Raw genomic sequence first — 18248 nt, 5'->3', positions numbered from 1 at the left:
TGCGCGCTATTTTCGCACACAATGCAATCACGCCGTGCCCACAGAGGTGAGGAAAAAAATGAAATTACTCGCCGTTCAGAAATGGTGCAATTTCTCAATGAGAAGAGTGTCAGAATTTAAATTGGGTTATAGTGGCGCAATTTGAATTAATGCAATGCATGCTACTTCAAGCTTAAATGTGGAAATTTCCAGCCATCTTGAACCTCCCATTTAGTCAGTTGATGCTTATTGTATTCAGAGCTGGAAAAAATGTGTTTTGCAGAGCATTTAACTCAGTCAAAGGAATAACATCTATTTAGCGTGCCACCTTTGAGTCGTGCAGTATATAGCAATTTATTTTGTGCGTTGCAGAGGTTCCCAAACGAGGCACTGTCAGGCGGTGCAGACTTTGCTTCACATAAAAATACACTCATGAAACATGAAACACCCATGCACACACATTTACACTATTTTCATGCACATGCACACACACACACACACACACACACACACACACACATACACTCCACTCAGAACTCGCACACAAGTACCAGAAATATACTACAGACTCACATGCTCATATGGTGCTCACACCAAAACACAGAGAAATACTCACATAGGCCATATGAATGCATTTCATTATGTGGGCAATCAAGCATTTATTTCATGCGTGTATGAGAAAGCACTGTGTATGTGAGCGTGAAGTAGGATGCTGCTTCCGGATACTCTGAAACCTGAGCTGTGTTCAAGATGCGAAACATTTTTTTTTTGTTCAGTTTGCAATATTGCAGCAATCTTAAAGAATGTTCGCTCGTGCCAGGTGGATGTGCCAGGGTATTGCTAAGGAGTACCAACCGAGGGTAAATAAAATACTAGCACAGTACAGCTGATTCTGAATGAAAATACTGGCACGGTATCACTTAGTGCAAATGGAGATTCCTCACCACCACCAGCCCACCAAAACAGTTTAAAAAGGACACTGAGAGATGAGCTAGTGTAAATTCATGTTATGCTAATGAACTGGTCAGGACATACCACTTAAATGCTGTAAACAGGTGAGATGTGTGATGCAGCCCATAACTGCAGCCGACTGTGGGGCCACATGTCAATCTCCCCACAAGGGGGGGTTTGATCCCTGCCATGGCGCCTGACCTGTCATACTTTTTCTACCTGTTACCCACTGTGCTATCTCCCTGTCAGAATACAGAACAAAAACACTAAAGGAGGGCAACCTGTCCTGCCATAAATGGTCACCAGAGGGAGCTCCACAATAAGCAAGCTACCAAACAAATACACTACATGGCCAGAAGTATGTGGACACCTGACATCCAACATCTCATCCAAAATTATGGCCATTAATATGCAGTTGCTCCACCCTTTGCTGCTACAACAAACTCCAAATCCAAATATAAAAAGAATTCACTACAAAACAGTTCCTTTAAAGAGTTGTCAAACTTTCTACCATGACAAACAGCCTCATTAGGAACATATATGCTTTATGAGTCGGTGCCATTTTGAATTGGCCACCATTTTATACTGTATTTATACCTGTATTTATACTGTATATACACTTGGCTGATGAAACTCGTAAAACCTGGCATTTTGACTACTGGCTACTTCGAGACACTATAATAGTCTTTTGAAATTTTTATTTGCAGTCATCATTATTGTAATTATAATAACAATTATAATAATTATTATTATTATTACAATCATAAATCTTGTTTGACCTGGAGACTTGTAGATGTCAGTAGATGTCCCTCCTCATAAAGAACACATTTTCTTTAAAGAACCATAATACTATGATATTGGATTTTCGGCTATTTTAAATTTTCTGAAAACACTTTATTTTTTGTAGGACGAGATTCATTTTGACCAATTTGTATTAAATTTGGTCATGCAAGTTTAAATCCCTGCTGGTCACATGGTGGAGACAAAATGGTGGCCCTAATTATAATTCATATAAATTATATCATCAATAAATGATATAATTTTACGTGAACTCATTGTCCTCATGCAAGGACATCATTTATTTTAAAAATGACTTCCTGTTTAAGGACATTGCTTAGTTGCCATAGTTATCAGGTGCTACTAGTTACAAATAGCGAGGAGAAATTAAAAATGGACACAAACATGGTCTACGTAAAATTCAAAAAAATGAATTAATCTGCCAATTTCCACTGATTTTTATAATTTTATCTGGGCTGTTTTAAATGCTGTATCATTTTCTTTAGTTTTTTTTCTGTAATCGGTCTTTAGAGAGGATTTATGTGTTTTTACAGGTTAGCACATTGAGTACTATTTTGTGCAATGAGGGACATCTTATTAATGGTAGATGGTAAGCCTGTTGCTAAGTTACCATTGTACTCATGAGGAACTGAATTAAGGTGCATTTTTTGAGGACAGGAGGGGAATGAAATAAAAAAGCTAAATGCAACAAACAGTATATAATATCATCTTTATATTGATTCTATGGAAGATAAACAGGAAACATTTACAAAATATACAGGGAGCAGAGGGTGCAATCAATCATCATAATCAAAGTCGTGAACAAATTACAGTCAAGCAAGACAGATTTTGATTTACCTTCTCCACTAAAAGGTTTCATTGAGTGTGTGTGTGCGCGTGTGTCGTGTATTGATTTGACTCCAATGCCAAGGTCCTTCCATCCACCAGGGATACTAGTTAGGCTCAGCTCTTCCTTCCCCCACCCCTCTCCCCCACACATTCACACACTTTCATGTAAGGACCCCTGATTCACTCTCATGGTTCTGATCTGGCACTGAAAAATCACCAACCCAGAACATTTCAATACAGAAGCATTATAGTATTTACAACAACAAAAAAAATAATTTATTTACACAGCCCACATAACGTGGGTATAAATGTGCTGGTGGTGTCGGCGTTCCAGATGTTGCCCATGCGAATTACGAAGATCCATTTTTATCGCTGCGCATCTTGACATCCATTTTTAAAGAATCTTCATTTTCAAACAACCGAATTGGAAACTGCTCATTTCCAATGTGCACTCCCGTCTTTTTAGACACAATAGCCCAAAGGAACGAGTGATTAATACAGTGCATGTGCAATGTGCAGTCTAAGATAGCGTTGCCAATCTATTCCACTATTGTATTCCAATACAGATGGCTACTGATGTATTAAAATGGCAACCTCTCACTCAAGGTAATGAGTAAAATATATATATTTATGTTTGTGTGTACATAGTACATTATGTATACACTTGAATACACATTTGTATTATAAAATATACAGTGTACAGATTCCCTTTCTCTTGCATGTACATACAATTCAAGTTTGTTGAGAGTAAATGTTCTCTCGGAAGCCATTTTGCGCAGTCAGCTGGCGGATTGGAAATGGTGGGAGAGACCTGGAGGAATGAGACAGATGAGACGTAGCTGTTTGGTCTTCAGAAGGTCAGCGCAGCAGGGCTGAATGTTGAGAAAAAGAGGCGGGGCTAACGCGCTTCCCCTCCCATTCCCCCCTCCCGCATTGCCCGGGAAGGCGGGGTTGAGGCGACCGGCACGGGAGGACGTGATGACCCGTGAAGGGCGCTGAGAAGTCCCCCAGGAAGTTTTGACGTGTCTTTTTCACGCACCAAAAAAATGATAACGATGAAACCAGGGGCCATACGCGCCGCTGTTTCGTCCATCGTCAGTCCAGCCCTTCTAGAAGAATCCACCTCCCTCCATTTTTGAAAAGGGTCCCAGGTGATTCTTATTCGCTCATTTTGTCACACCTGAAGTCTGCTGCGCGGAGCTCTCCCGCCGTGTGACCCGGGCCCCCCCGGAGGAGGGGGTGGCTTAGGGGTCGATGCGGAAAGCCAGCAGCTTGTCGGAGTGCAGGTTGTTGAGGGTGCGAAGGTCCGGCAGGCGCAGAAGCAGCTTGGGGAAGAGGGTGCTGTCGTCGGGGCGACGGCGCGTGATGAGGGAGCGCAGGGCGCGGATCAGGCCTTCCTGCAGCTGCTCCACTGCCCCCACATCCACGATGCCGGTGCGGTCTGCGGAAAGGGACAGATGTTGGGGACGGGTTTCGCCAGGGCTATACTATACTCACTTTTCAATCCTCAATTATTTCTTAATTCCTCAGTTTACAATGAGAGATCACAATTTCTTCTTTACAAATTTCTCCTTGTAGAAACTGTCTTTGGGGTAAGCGACACAGCCTATGGGCGGGGACTGTGACCCGTGGCCCAGCCGTAAGGCGGGAACTGCGGGGCGTCCGAGACTCCACCCACCTGCAGACACCAGCACCACGGCCATGAAGAGCGCCATCTCGTCGGCCTCCAGGCCCAGAGCCGCAAGCTTCTCGCTGAAATCGAACATGGCGTCCAGCAGCGAGCCCATGCCCAGAGCCCGGAGAGCCGACAGCGGGTACGTTTGCCCATTCAGGAAGGTCACCGTCCGCTCCTTTGGGTTGAACAGCGAGCAGAACCGGACCATCAGAACCTGAAGAAATACAAAAAAATATATATATTATTTCTGTGAGCACTTGCATCTTGGAACAGAGCATCAAAGGGTTAAAATGCCATGGGAGAGCAATCGAGCAGAAGGTAGGTGCTAAAGCACCAAGACAGAAATGGTGCAGATCATCAGGTTTCAAGAGAAGGCACAGATACATATTCATGTGTCTCAACCCAGTCCTTGGAACCATGTTCCTTAATTAGCCTAGATTAAACTGCTGAATTAATAATTGCCAGGACATGACACCGTATAACCGTTACCTGGCATGACCTCGCGCGAAAGCAGATCACATCTTGAAACTTTAAGAAGATAAAGCATGCCAAGAAGGTGTCATGGTGACGCGGTCAGGGTGCGTGTTTTTCGGAACGACGGGGTGGGCGGGGGGGGGGGGGTCCGTACCTGGAACGTTCCGGCTTTGAGCAGCATGACCTGGTCTTGCTGGCTCAGGTTCTGGAAGCCCGGGATGTTCTTGGCAAACTCCACCACCTCGCGCACCGCCGGCGTGAAGCACTGGGAGAAAGACTCCCACACCTGCTGGCTGGAGCGTCCCGCGGGCGACACGGGGCACGCGTTCAGGGGGCACGCCTGTGGAGGGGGACAGGGCAGAGGAGGAGTTTTCAGAGATATTCTTTTGGCATTGCGCGAAGATGGCGCTGTGTGCACGTTTCAATGAATCTTTACACTTGTATTAGGAGAAGAATTCTTTCATGAGCTAGTAGAAAAGTCCAAAATCACAAGACAATACAAATTAGTGCTACAGAATGATTAGCAGCATCACCATTCCGGGTGGTTAATTCACACTACTGTGCTGCAATGGACAGTTTATGCAGTGAATTTAATGGGCAAAAAGCCGAAAAGGAAAAATAGTGTGGATCAAGTCATGGATGCACAAACAATGGTCTTTGTAAAATCTCACCAGAACTTTGGTGCCTGGGCTCATCCTCCAGGGACAGGAGGGTTGATTTTGGGTCTCGCTGTTGGAGTAGCTGTTGTAGTTAGCAGGGTAGGACTGAGGGGGCGGGGCTACGTTGAGCTGAGACTGCCTCTGATTGGATGTGGCAGGGTAGCTGATACGGCCGTTGTCCACAAAGGCGAAGGTGGGGCTGTTGTCGCGTGGGGTGACGGGGCAGCGGGGAGCGGCTTGATAGCCTGTCGCGGGGTATGAGTTGTACCCCTGGGCAGGGAGAGTTTGGGGGTGAGGTTGGGCGTAGCTGGGAGAGGGAATGCCCTGAAATGAGGAAGAGTTGTTGTTGTTCTTGTTGTTGTTGCTGCTGCTGCTGTTGCTGCTGCCTTTCTTGCCCAGTCTGTCTTGCCCGCTCACGAAGATGTCGCGGTAGGCTTGGGAGATGGTGCCGATGGCCTCATCCGACTGGTTCTCCTCCGGGCTGGGTGGGGTCTCGGGAGGGGGAGAGGAGTCTATGTCCATGGCCGCCGATTCGTTGAGGCTGTTCATGTAGCTCTGCATTTCGTCCAGGAGCCGCTGCTTCTCACGCTTAGGGATGCGCCCGAAACGCACAGCTGAGAGACAGGAACAGAGAAGAGACATACACGCTGGTTAGTACTACTGCTGAAAATGGCGTCTCAGAAATCCGCGTTAGCCTGTACCACGTGTATTTTTTTTTTACCGACCTCGTCTTCCTTTAAAATATAGTAAGGGTATCTCATATTGTACCAATGTTAGTTGTGACTTCTGTAATCCAGATGTTTAAAATTATTGAATCATTCTTAAAATGACACTGGTTTCCATAATTCTAAACATCATTGGCCATATGTAGGGTCTTTATTTTTTGAGTAAATCTTCACCCTCTGCCCTGATGCTGTCCTGATTGTAGCAACCACCCAAGCAATTGTATAAACTCTCAAAATTCCTTATAATGCACAGTAAGTATGATTTTAATGCATCCACGGTTGCAGTTCCCAGTGATGAACATGAGCCTGTGTGCGATTGTGGGACTAGCTGCGATGCCAGTTCCATTTTGACTGGCATTATCGGGTTTCGTTGCACCGGTATAAAAAGAACACGAAGCAGTCGACAGCCAGTTGGGTCAAATCACCGTCAAATTTACATCTGGAGATCCCCCTCTCCAATATCAAGCTTCACTTCACTTATCCCCATCCCCACCCCACCCCCACTCCTGGAATCACTGCCAACCCATGAGCCTATTAATAGCTCCTTGCTAGCGTACGCTATCCCCCCTCTCTCCTGGAGCGCTCTCTCTCCATCACTCTGAAAAAGTAGGTCACTGGGTCAGAGCAAACGTGATGCCACCGACGCCGTGAAAGGACGGCGAAGTTGTGGAAGACCGAGGGCAAGGGAGTGGTTTTTTTATTTTTTACTTTTTACTTTCGGTGGGAGGGGGCGGCGTGAAACGAGAAAATGGCACAAACTTGGGTCAAGGGGGTGGTTAGCAGATTCGGGGGACAATTGAGAGCAAGCTGTGATAACGCGAGAAAAATGGAAGGAGTTATGAAAGGAGGGAAGGGGGGCAGGGAGAGCAAGAATGAGAAAAAAGACTGACTCATAGGGAGAGCTTTGTTACTTCTGTGTGAAGGTGTTAAAAAATGTATTGTGTTCAGGCAGAACACAGGTGTGAAGTCATTTGAGGTAAAAGGAGAAATTTAATTTACCCTCCTCTTTATTGTATAATGCAAACAAAAAAGGACAATGGATTTTTTTTTTAACAATGCAGCAATTGAGATCTGGTTATTTTTAGTCGAACACTAATCAACAGTGGCAAGTACAGCTTTTGCCCCTATTAAAACCTGTGTGTGAAATAACACTCAGTCCAGAGTGATGTTTCTCTAAAAAGACTGTGGTGTACACTTGTTTGCATATGATTTCAGGCAGATAAACATCCTGTAATCTTAAAATCTGCGTGCCTGATAACATCACCAAGACAACAGCGAACATGAGGCCCAGGCACCTCTCACTGAGGTTTTCCTGTTTATGCACATATTCAAATGCTAAGAAAACTGATTTCTAGGTTGCGGTTTTCTGACCCTCTTAAGACCAGCTCGATGCCGTTGCCCTCCTTTCGAGTGCCACCGACTCCCGACAGATCCTCTACGGGCCTCAACAACCGTCGCCTCAACCCTCTTTCACAAATGTTCTCGGGCGCCAGATCTTTGAATAAAAACTGGTTCTGCCCAGTTTTGACTGTGAGAAAATTAAAAAATGCGGAGAGGGAAGAAAGGTGCGACCAAGTTAGTCAGGAAACGGGGGGAGCGCGGCGAAGCGGCACAGCGGGAAGGTTTTTAGGTCAGCAGAAACGTGTACCCAGCGCAGGCACACGCGCAAAAAAAACACTGATTAATTACCGCTCGGCGTTCTGAAAATACGTCTGGGGACGGGGTCCCGGCGTAAAATAATACTGTATTACAGAGACGGATGGGAGCGGCGCCTTCCTGCGCAGCCCTCCTAATTGTGGCCCGCGGCCCCCTTCGTTAATGGAACGGCGTGTTCCGAGGTGCGCGGAACGCAGGCGGCCGCCCCTGCGTTCCAAATCTCCGAAAATAAACCGCCGTTTTGGACGTGAAGGATGGCTTCGGGGGATTGCGGCGCTCCCGTTCTCGTAAATCACTGTCCGCGAGATGGAGGGGGGCCAGAAAAGGCAGGAACGGGAAAAGGAGGGGAGGGAGAGCGGGAGAAACTGGGGAGGGAGCGAGAGAGTGGGTTGCAGGGGACAGTCAGAGAGATGGGGAGCGGAGGCTATAAACTCTCAGGCCTGGACAGAGACCAGACAAAGATGGATCGACCGTATCTTGACCGTAGGGAACTGTTAAAAGACCTTCATCTCCACATATCAAGAGCAATGCCATGCCAACATGGTGGAGTTGATGGAATGCTGATGTGTATGTAGATGTTGAAACCAAACTGTTTGATTTGACTGCTGGGTTATCCGAGACGATAAACCACGGATACACATTTTGTTGCCTGCACCCCATTTATAAATTTGGATCAGTTCCTTGTCGCTCACTTGGTAAATCCAGAACCTTCCCTACAGCTAATCAGTTTGTGGCTTTTTTCTGTTGTTGATAACCCCTTATGAAATTGCCAATTACTGCTCGTGAACCCTTATGGCGCAGCCATTGCCTGTCTGAGTGAGCCTGAGTTATGTCTGGGGTGGGATTGGGGTTGGGGCAGGGTGGAGGTGAGGGTGCCCCACTAACCATGGTGCAGGGTGACCATGAAGATCACCATCTTGGGACTCGCCCATGGAGAGCCATTTTGACATAAAGGTGGGTGTGGCTCGTGGTTACGTCTAAGTAAGTGTGGTTTGGCAGATTGACAGCAATGCACACCATCCCGGCCCACAGAGAGGCACTTTGGTATGAAAACAACGTCTCTGCAAGGGAGACCTTGCTCCTTGCTGGGTGGGTGTGGCCCTTGTGTGTCAGGTGGGTGTGGTGCTGGCAGACTGACAGCGGTGCTCACCGTCTCGGGACATGCCCACGGAGAGGCACTTCTTGAAGCGGCAGTGCTGGCAGCGGTTGCGGTTCATGCGCATGATCAGGCAGTTCTCGTTCTTCACGCACATCTTGTAGTGGATGTTCTGCTGGATGCTCCGGCGGAAGAAGCCCTGAGGAGGAGAGCAGCGGGGTTGAGTGTGGGGAGGGAGGGGGCGGCGGGTGCCTCCCAAAGCAGCCTTTAAGCCGAGGACACACCAAGGCGACGGTCGGCCGACAACAGCGAGCTACGAGCGTCGGGGTTCGGTCTGCCTCGTTTGTACACGCCGTTGGCTGTGCTCGGCCCTTGCCGAATGGCGTCTGGACCCTGTCGGTGTCCCAATTCAAAAAATGAATCGGGAACCTGTTGATCGGCCCTTTGAGCCGATCGGCGTGCAGCACAGTTCTGATATGGGATAAGGGGCGTGGGGCGGAAGTGGAAGACAACAAAAGGCTGTTGTCTCGACAACAGTGCTTTCAAAACACACAGTCATCTGCTTGGGTGTTACATTTAAACTTGTTATGACTCATGACTCATTGACTATTTCTTCGCATCATTAGACATGTCTTTCATTACACTTCATTAGCTACTACCCCAGTTTGACAAACTTGGCAAACCAGTTTACCTGTGGCCAAGAATCACCAAGTTATTATTAGCTGCTTTCCAACCGAGATGCGGTCTCTGTAGTTCGTATTCGGCTGCTGTATCAAAGGAGTTACCAACTCTTCTAACACCCGAAACTGGGAAGTAAAACAGCCGGGAGAAATTCTGCTCTCTCTTCCCCCTCCAGTTCATGACTCACACCATGCGCTCGTCGCTGTAGCAACCACGGCTTAACCCACATAGAACGCCTCCTACGCTTTCTCCGCTTCTTTTCATTCTCCATCACAAACAAGGCTGCACTTGATAAAGCCAGCGCTAGCTGCAGGTTACGTTCGGAATCGGACTCTGAGTCACACGTCATGCGCTCTGTGCTCTCGCCGTCTACTCTCATGCTGTGTGGATTGCGTGCCACGAGCGAGGAATTCAAATGGGGGCAAATTTAGGGGGTGACTGTCGACACGGGGTGACCACTTTGTCAGAGAGCTGAGACGGATCCCTCCTGACGAGCCCGCCCCATGTCCCCCCCCCCCCGTTGTCGGCCAACTATTGAGCAACTGTCCATCGGCTTGGTGTATTCCCAACCTTAAACCTTTACATTTATGTTCTTGACTGAACATTCTAATGCTGATGAAACAATCACTACTGGTAATTGAAAGCAGTGAAGTTCTAGAATGCTCACTTAAAATTTTGAAATAATAATAATAATACATTTCAAAAAACCTACTCTTCATGGGCTTAAAGAGCTGTTGTTATTCAGAGGACATCTGGGTTGGGCCCAGACCGCTGTTGTTAACCCAACTCACCTTGCAGCCCTCACAGGCATGGACTCCGTAATGGAACCCTGACGCGATGTCCCCACACACCTTGCACAGGAGCACCATCCCTCCAGTCTCTGATGGAGAGAGAGAAACAGTCAGAACAGCGGAGGGAATGGCCCCAAAAAAAGCACAAAGGTATTGCTGAGCTTTGGAAAGAAACTTGAAAATGTATTGCTTTCAACTGAATGTGCATAGTAATAATATTATTAATAATATTAATCGATTGCATTCATAAAGAATGTTTCGCAATCGCAAAACACTTTGAAATTGTTTTAGACAGATCTTTTCAATTAAGAAGTGTTCCTTGACAACTGAGTTTTAAGTTGCAAAGGAACTTTTTAGCATAAATTACTGATAATCTGCAGAAAAAAACCCAGTACAATGAAAATAAATAAAGAAACTTATTTTCATTGCATTTGGTTTCTATTTATTTACTAATTTCAGGTCATGTTCACATTGCTTTGAAGGGACAAACGATTTCAGGCACAAAGATTGGCCAGTGTGCAAGACAGAAGGCACTCACTCGAGAAGGTTCCGGTGAACCCACAGGGCCTCTTTCCCACGATGGGGTAGGAGTAGGTGTGCTGGGAAGGGGCAGAAGATGGGGCGGGGGCAGGGGCCGGGGTGTTGGTGACCTCGGGGAACTGGAAGACCAGCTTGGGTGAGGGAGGGGTGCCCCTGCCCCCTCCTCTCTGCTTCAGGGGCCCGATCTCAGTGAAGGAGACCTCTGGAGACGAGGGCTGGGAGTGGGAGGAGGGCGACTGCGTCTGGTACCCGCTGGAGGGGCTGCCAGGGCTGGGGCTGGCACTGCCAGAGGACCCTGCATAGAGAATCACACTCCCTGTGGGTACAGAAGAAAGGGAAGGGGAGAACAGAGGAGGTGGTCAGCAATGAAGAAGCAGTACGGTAAAATAGGAAAACATTTACCACAAGTGACAAGAAACACCTTGATTTCCAATTACTCTGACATGTTTAGTTTTATCTGTATCAACATTATTGATTTGTTTAGTAGTCTCTCTAAATCAACTTTAATCACTTAAATTATGCAGTTATGGCAACTATGTATATTACTGAATTGCTGCTACGCATCACCGCCCCACACACCCGTGATTCTTCAGTTAGGAACGCAGCATGCATTCTGGAGTAGGGCATTCCGCCCTAAATGAATTCCCAATGTCACCCGCGTGTAGGTCTAAGCTTTATACTTGGCACCGGTAGCCTATCCTGACTTAACCCAGTTTGGTGTTCAGCCACATTCGATAAAGAGAAGGAGGTCACCGAATTATAATTCGGAAGTGATGCTTAATATGCTGAACGTAACCATGAGCAACGACAGTTTTAGACCGACAGCCCAGGCGGTGAATGGACATCTAGACTACATTTCCACATTGCAGTTTGTAATACCACGGTAAACATATTGCGACGCATATCAGGCTACTCCCTTCTGGCTCCGGTTTTAATTTTAAAATGCCATTTGGACTTGCGAAATAAGTTTCTTGGTGATAACGTTTCCCAGTTTCAGGCGAAACTGTAAGCCTAGTTATAAAAACTTTCATAATCTCTTCCCTCCCTCGTCTTTTTCCTCGATGTCAATAATGCCTAGAATTTGCGTTTTAATGCAAGGTCTATAAAGCGCTAAATCATCTTGGAACAGCGGCTTAAAAGAACAATGCGGCGCTATTTATGTATTCTGCTAGTGTACTGGCTTGTTGCTGAGCAAAATTGATGTTTATAATTGCCAGACCCCCCCTCACGCGATATGTGTCCATAAATAATAAAGATTAAAGGCTGGTTGGATGGATGCAGTGTTCTTCTGCAGACATGCAGCTGCTGCTTTGAATGTGAACTCCAAAATCTTTTCATCCCTCACATGTCCCTCCTCTTTTCCCTAACCTCCTACTAGCATCTGGTCATGCGTACTGGATGAGCACAGACACAGCCTCACGTGTCTGCGAAGCCAGCTGCCGCCTAGGCTCCAATAATAGCTCAGCTCCTCTGGCGGCGCGCCCAGAGCCGACTAACTGCACGACACCTGACCGCCGCCTCACATGGACTCCTGACACAGTCACCGCCCAAGCTCGCGCGGCGGATTCCGCAGTCCCGTGTAGACAACAGCGAACGGGGCGATCACGTTTGAACACCGCTTCGGTAACCACCAGGGGGGGTCCCAAAGTCTACCTCGTGTTAATGTAGTGTTCTACTTAATCATCGGAAGTGGGAGAGGGAGCGAGAACGTGATTGGTCACGTTTTCTCGTCCTTCAGTCTTGTTTTTGAATGTATTGGGATGAAAAGTCATTGAGTGCATCCGGGCACAAAGGTGTACATGTGACCGGGATGTTTACGAATGAAATGATTAATCGACTGTACAGGATAATATCACCCTCACGTCCCACCCATTCTGGCTGACAGTGCATTTCCCACATTTTTTCTCCACTTTTTTTGGCAATGCAAAGCAACTATTGCAATCGTAAAAATGTCTGTACTGTAAGGCATCACTCAAAGTTAGTTGTTTTAGAAAGACCACCAAAATCTGAAAAGTGCTGCAAGATAGTGTTTTCATAATCAGTAATGTAGCCACTTAACAGTTCTGTGTACATTACAGTAATGGCTGCAGTACCATCCCATAGAATACAAGGAAAGCATGAAGCTCATATTAGTGAGCATTATCCAAAGGGTTTGTGGTTTATTTTTTAATCGTGACTGGAAATTATGTGCTACATATTATTGATATAGTACCTAGAAGTACAATTAAGCTATTTCAATTGAAAAGTGTGGGTATGGATTTTAAAATTGTATTTATAAAAAGGTTGTCAGAATCTAGAAGAGTATGTGAATATCTGAGTGAAAAGTATTTGAGGAGGATATGGTCTTTGTGTACATAACGCATACAGAAAAGCACTCTGTCCTCGCTGAGTGTTTCTTTTACGATGCGCGTGACTTTTCCTATGGCTACAGTGTATATGCGACTCGGCTGCCCGCACGTGTCGATGCATCGTTGGTCTTTATTAAAGCGTGACAGCAAGCATACCAAACAGCCCTGAAATATGTGCAACCCCGCTTGCCATAAGCGTCCCATCGTGCACGTGGGAGAACGGGGGCGCTATCCGCCAAGGCCAGCGAGCAAGGTTCTAGACTCATGTGGGTCTCCAGCGCGTGGAGATGACCGTTAACACAACTTGAGGGAAGATGCCGTATATTACAGGTATACATAAACGCGAGTGGAGAGCAGCACAAACAGCAGCACTTAATGACTTAAAGTCCTTGTCAGATTTTTTTCTTTGAGAAACAGCTAGGGTCTGCGTTTTGACACCTGAGGGACCACATCCAAGGCCCATAAATATGATCTGATTTATTCATATGTACATATTGTACATATACGCCCTGGGAAAGCGCCATAATATGGGCAGGAAGTGAAGTCAATCCAAGCACGGTAGTTGCAGTATTAACGTGGAGCAGGCAAAATAGCTTAAGAGCATCAGGCTACAGTTTGAATCTTCTGAAAACCAAAGCGCTTTATACAGTAGCCACAAAAAACCAACCCGCCGCGCCCAAGGGTGCCACATGCAACTCTTGGAGTTGTGCATGAGGGCCGGGCACCTTTTTTTCACAGCTCTCTTGAGGTCACAGTGAACTTGCAGTGACTGAGACACAAGCAGAGCCTGCTTATCGTGAGCCAGTGTGCCCATGGAGAGTGATAATCTCAGTGAGCGGGGGCACACAAAGGCGAGTGTTCTCCCTAGCACAATAACAACCCCTCTCCTCCCTGTACCCTGCTCTCTCTGAGCCCCCTTTCTCCTTGTTGCGCTCTCCATTCTGCTGTTGCCTGCCTATGCGGGGTTGTAAGGTAATATCAGTAATATCGGTGGCTTGAACATTTGTAAATTCTGTGCATGTTTGTGTGCACTCTGCACATTTTAATAAAAAGCTCATACTTAAAGCACAGGTGCAAATAATAATAACAACAATCTGACCATTAAGCATTTACTTTTAATGGCTACCAGAGAATTTATCAAACACTAGGAAATTGCTTAAAATGGAAAAAAGATTTGCTTTCAGATGCACAAACAGCATTCGTTGTGCTAGGCCTACAGAAGCTAATTAATAAAAATGAAAAAAGTATTATAATAAATTATATTATAAATAACTAAAACTGGTCTAGTAATAAATCATACAAAAAGTGAAAGTATCAGAATGTCAGAATTCTCAGAAGGCCGGTTCTTTTTATAAATGTCCCCAACCTTATCATTTTCTAAAATTTCTTTACTTCTTTCCCTGTCCTTGGACGCACGTTTTATCGGGCTGCGTGACAACCTTCGAATCCTGGCGCCACGTTACTGTACCGGAGCAGCGAAAGAGCTAATCTCCCGTGAGCTGGGGCGGTCACGTTCCAGTCATACAAAACAGGAACAAAGGGAAGTCGGGGACGTGGTTTGCTAATGCAATTAGTATGCGTTGCCGTTATCTGGATGTTTATTGAGGCTGGCTCTCGTTCATTTTAGTGGCAGCTGTGCGCAAATTAAGCGATAACTGTCTAATAGCCTCTGCAATAAACTGCGCACGAAGCAGGGAACGTGAGGGAAAGATATTAGCTGAGCTGATGCTCAAAATCGCTGACCCACTGACCAACCTTCCCATCACTCCGGGCAGGATCAAAACATGAGTCCTCCGGAGAGTAGAGAGGGGAGGGGTAGCTTGGAATCACGCGCGGCACGCGGCTGAGGAAGCGTATACACGTGATGTCACCGAGAAGCATCCAGTGAGCGCAAGAGGCAGTGCAAACCCGGTAGCTGTATGAGACCAGGAATGGACTATCGGTGAAGAAAGCTTCGGGTATATGATTAATTAAAAGTTAAAACCTAATCGAGCAGAATGGTATCTTGGGGGCATGACAATGTAGACTCTCGCCACCATCAACTTCGTTCACAACCTTGCGTAAAAGTATGGAAATTGCTTTAAGGGGCTTTAATTGCGCGTAACGACTTTATCCGATTTTTACCAACCACAAACACACGCATAGAGAGAGATGTTTGCCAGAAATAAAATGCAATAATATCGGCCACATGAATAGTAGACATACAGGAATTAAAAACATTATAATGAGACTGATAAAATAAGAATACATATCTGTAGTGTAGCCTATAGAGATTCAACGGAACAGTTCAACCTGATGAGAAGCACTAGACCAGTTCAAACTAATCGTTTCTGAACTCAGTGGTCCACTGTGTTAGCAGATTTTTAGGTCAGGCTGTACCCGTAATTAATTTGGCTGGTACATGCTGCCAGAAATGGGTCTCAAATGACCTGGTCAGAACTTGTTTAGCGCTGCACTTCTTCAATAGCGAGGTGGTCTCCCAACAATTACCCAACAATATTAAATATTAAATGTCACAGTATTACGATACAAGCATTTAATTTCCTTATATTCCTAATAACATGTTAATCCTGCAACACGCTATAGCCCTATGAATCAACTCACGATCTTGGCCAAATAATGGGTACATACTTAAGAACGCATGTAAAGCTTACGGTGATACATGATATTGTTTTATAGTGTGAATGATGGAAGTAATACAACCCCAAGGGATTTAGTTCAGATTAAGAAATGGCATCGGTTCTTCAGAGAATGTTTTTATAAAGGGCACTATTTCGTGGTGGTAATATGATCTTTACACCTTAAACGAGATAAGCGACACAACAAAAACATGATGTGTCTTTCCGATGTAAGCAATGCTTTCAGTAGCCTACTGAACCCAATTCTGGCATGAATTCATTCCACATTTTATTGCCCGTAAATGTGATGTTAGTAATTACAGTGGCTTCAGATGCCTGATGCACGCGTTCTGAGAATTGTATGTGGCGCCGAAGGGGTGCGCCTCAGCACGAGACAACGGTGCAGTCACCAGTACTGGAACGTGACTGCAGCTTTGTAAATGAACCACCAGCATATTAACAGTAGCTAACGTCACCGTAGAAACGATTTCGGTGCTGCTGAACCATTACCTTTTTATAGTCTCATGTTTATTGTACCTTTCACGCTAGCATAATAAAACAATAAAAATAAAAAAACTAAGCAGCTTCTCTTTTTGGGAAAAACAAGTTAGCAATGCAAAATTATGTGTGGATAACTTAGCCGGAAGCGTTGTTCAGAAAATGAGAAGCAAGAAAGCGCTGTGAACAAAAGTCATATTTTAAAACCCGATTTCAGCTTTGAACATATCGATTTTACGGAGGAGTGTTAAGTGAGCTATCAGGCAAGTTAAAGATCGTATCTGGTCGCCACTACACGTGAGTTTGTTTACATGCCATGGCAGGAAGTAGCCTACTGTAGCTCAGTCAGGCGTGTTTCAGTAGAAGCGAGCAGCCACCGCTTGGAACAGGAAAACATTCCTGGCCACAAGGCAAGTTCACTTGAACAGTAAGCATCTGTGTATGCAATAAGCTATCTATTCCTGAAAGGTTTTCTGGAAAACCACAGTGTTCAGCAATAATACCGAAAAGATAACACATGACATTAACATAACATTGAAATGGCAGTTCACTTACTAAAGCTGTTAAAAAGATACACATACGATACGATAATATATCGAAGTTACAGCTCACTCAGTTATTACATTCAATAAGAAAATCGGCTAATTAGCCATATTCAATTTCCATATATTCCAGATAAATTATACATTTTGATACCTTTGAACTACTATGACCAATAAATGCACATATTTAACCATATTGCCCTCGTGCACTACATTTTCTGTGACTTTACGCGTTACAGAGCAGAAAGGAATAAGTAGGATATGCATTCTAAACTATAAGCATAAACATTAAAAAACATTAAACATGCACGGTAAGGCATACAATAGTTCTTACCTGGACTGTTATCCATCGTTGTTTGTTCTAGCTGCTTGGAATGAATTATAAATGTATCGACGTTGTTTGTCTCTGTGTAGCAGTAAGGAGAAGTCGTGTTGATATGGGTGAAAGAGTCATGAAGTTTCCGATCATAAAGCGTCTTCTCCAAAGAACAGATAAAATAAATTGTGCATAGGGCATGAGGGGGTTGTGTCAACCCGCTAAAAATGAACAAAATCGAATCGAATCTGAATACTAACACATATATAGCGTAAATGCAAACTGTATCTCAGGTACGTAGAAGCGACAAGGTCTGATTTCCAATCTGTCCTCTCTTGCGTCCCTTTACCGATTGCTTGGTTTGTTGAAAGTGTTGTGTGAGCGCTTGTGCCACAACTAAAGAGCAAGCGTTTGCACAGATTCCAAGAATTGAGCCTAGTGCCCGTGTACAGTCATAAGCGCCTTCCAGGGAGAACTGTCAAACAAGCTGTACACACCCACTAATACACACAAGACACCCCCACCGACCACGTTTTCAGGTGTCAGTGAAATGTGACTAGCTCACCCCCCCTCCCCGAACCTCCCTTGTTATTGTTTTGTATGGTGGGGGATTTCTCTCTCTCACTCTCTCATCATTTCGTGCACTCCCCCTTCCCCCCTCTTTTATTCCTTCTCACGTTTTCATTGGCGGAGCTGAAGCGTGGAGGCGAGCCAGTTGTACTGATTAGACATAGGTATGCATTCGTCGAGCTACGCTGCATGTGCGCTTTGCATGTGAGCCGCGGAAGGCGCTGCCCTACTGACACACATTTTATGCAAATACAGGGAGCTCGCGATGTGTGGGAGGCAGTGGAGGGGGCGCAGCACATGGACGATAGGCGGAGCTCACCGTGACTGTTTCCCTCAGTCGCCATTCTATCAGTTAAAGGTTCCCCTAACATTGAAAGGAGGCAATACGTTCGAATACGGACTGACAGCGGTGACTTGGTCACTCGGGCTAATAAACAAATTCAGCGAAATTCTGTGTAATCTGTTACTGAGTGGATGACTGCGTCTTTAAGAAGCTGATCCCG

The 18248-nt window shown here is 45.6% G+C and overlaps 1 protein-coding gene across 1 annotated transcript; it reads right to left on the bottom strand.

Moving 5' to 3' along the window:
- Nucleotides 1-2418: 2418 nt before the first annotated feature.
- LOC118211928 (nuclear receptor subfamily 1 group D member 1-like) lies at nt 2419-17763 on the bottom strand. Its single transcript, XM_035389514.1, has 8 exons — nt 17194-17763; nt 10852-11169; nt 10314-10402; nt 8896-9040; nt 5377-5978; nt 4860-5045; nt 4235-4445; nt 2419-3997 (listed from the first exon to the last, which is right to left on the bottom strand). The coding sequence occupies exons 1-8, from the start codon at nt 17207-17209 to the stop codon at nt 3801-3803; spliced, it is 1764 nt and encodes a 587-aa protein (XP_035245405.1). The 5' UTR covers nt 17210-17763; the 3' UTR covers nt 2419-3800.
- Nucleotides 17764-18248: the final 485 nt, after the last annotated feature.

Source organism: Anguilla anguilla, chromosome 13 (assembly GCF_013347855.1).
Source record: "Anguilla anguilla isolate fAngAng1 chromosome 13, fAngAng1.pri, whole genome shotgun sequence".
Classification (NCBI taxonomy): Eukaryota; Metazoa; Chordata; class Actinopteri; order Anguilliformes; family Anguillidae; genus Anguilla; species Anguilla anguilla.
The sequence above is the reverse complement of the archived record's forward strand: the minus strand, read 5'-3'. Positions and strand labels throughout refer to the sequence as shown.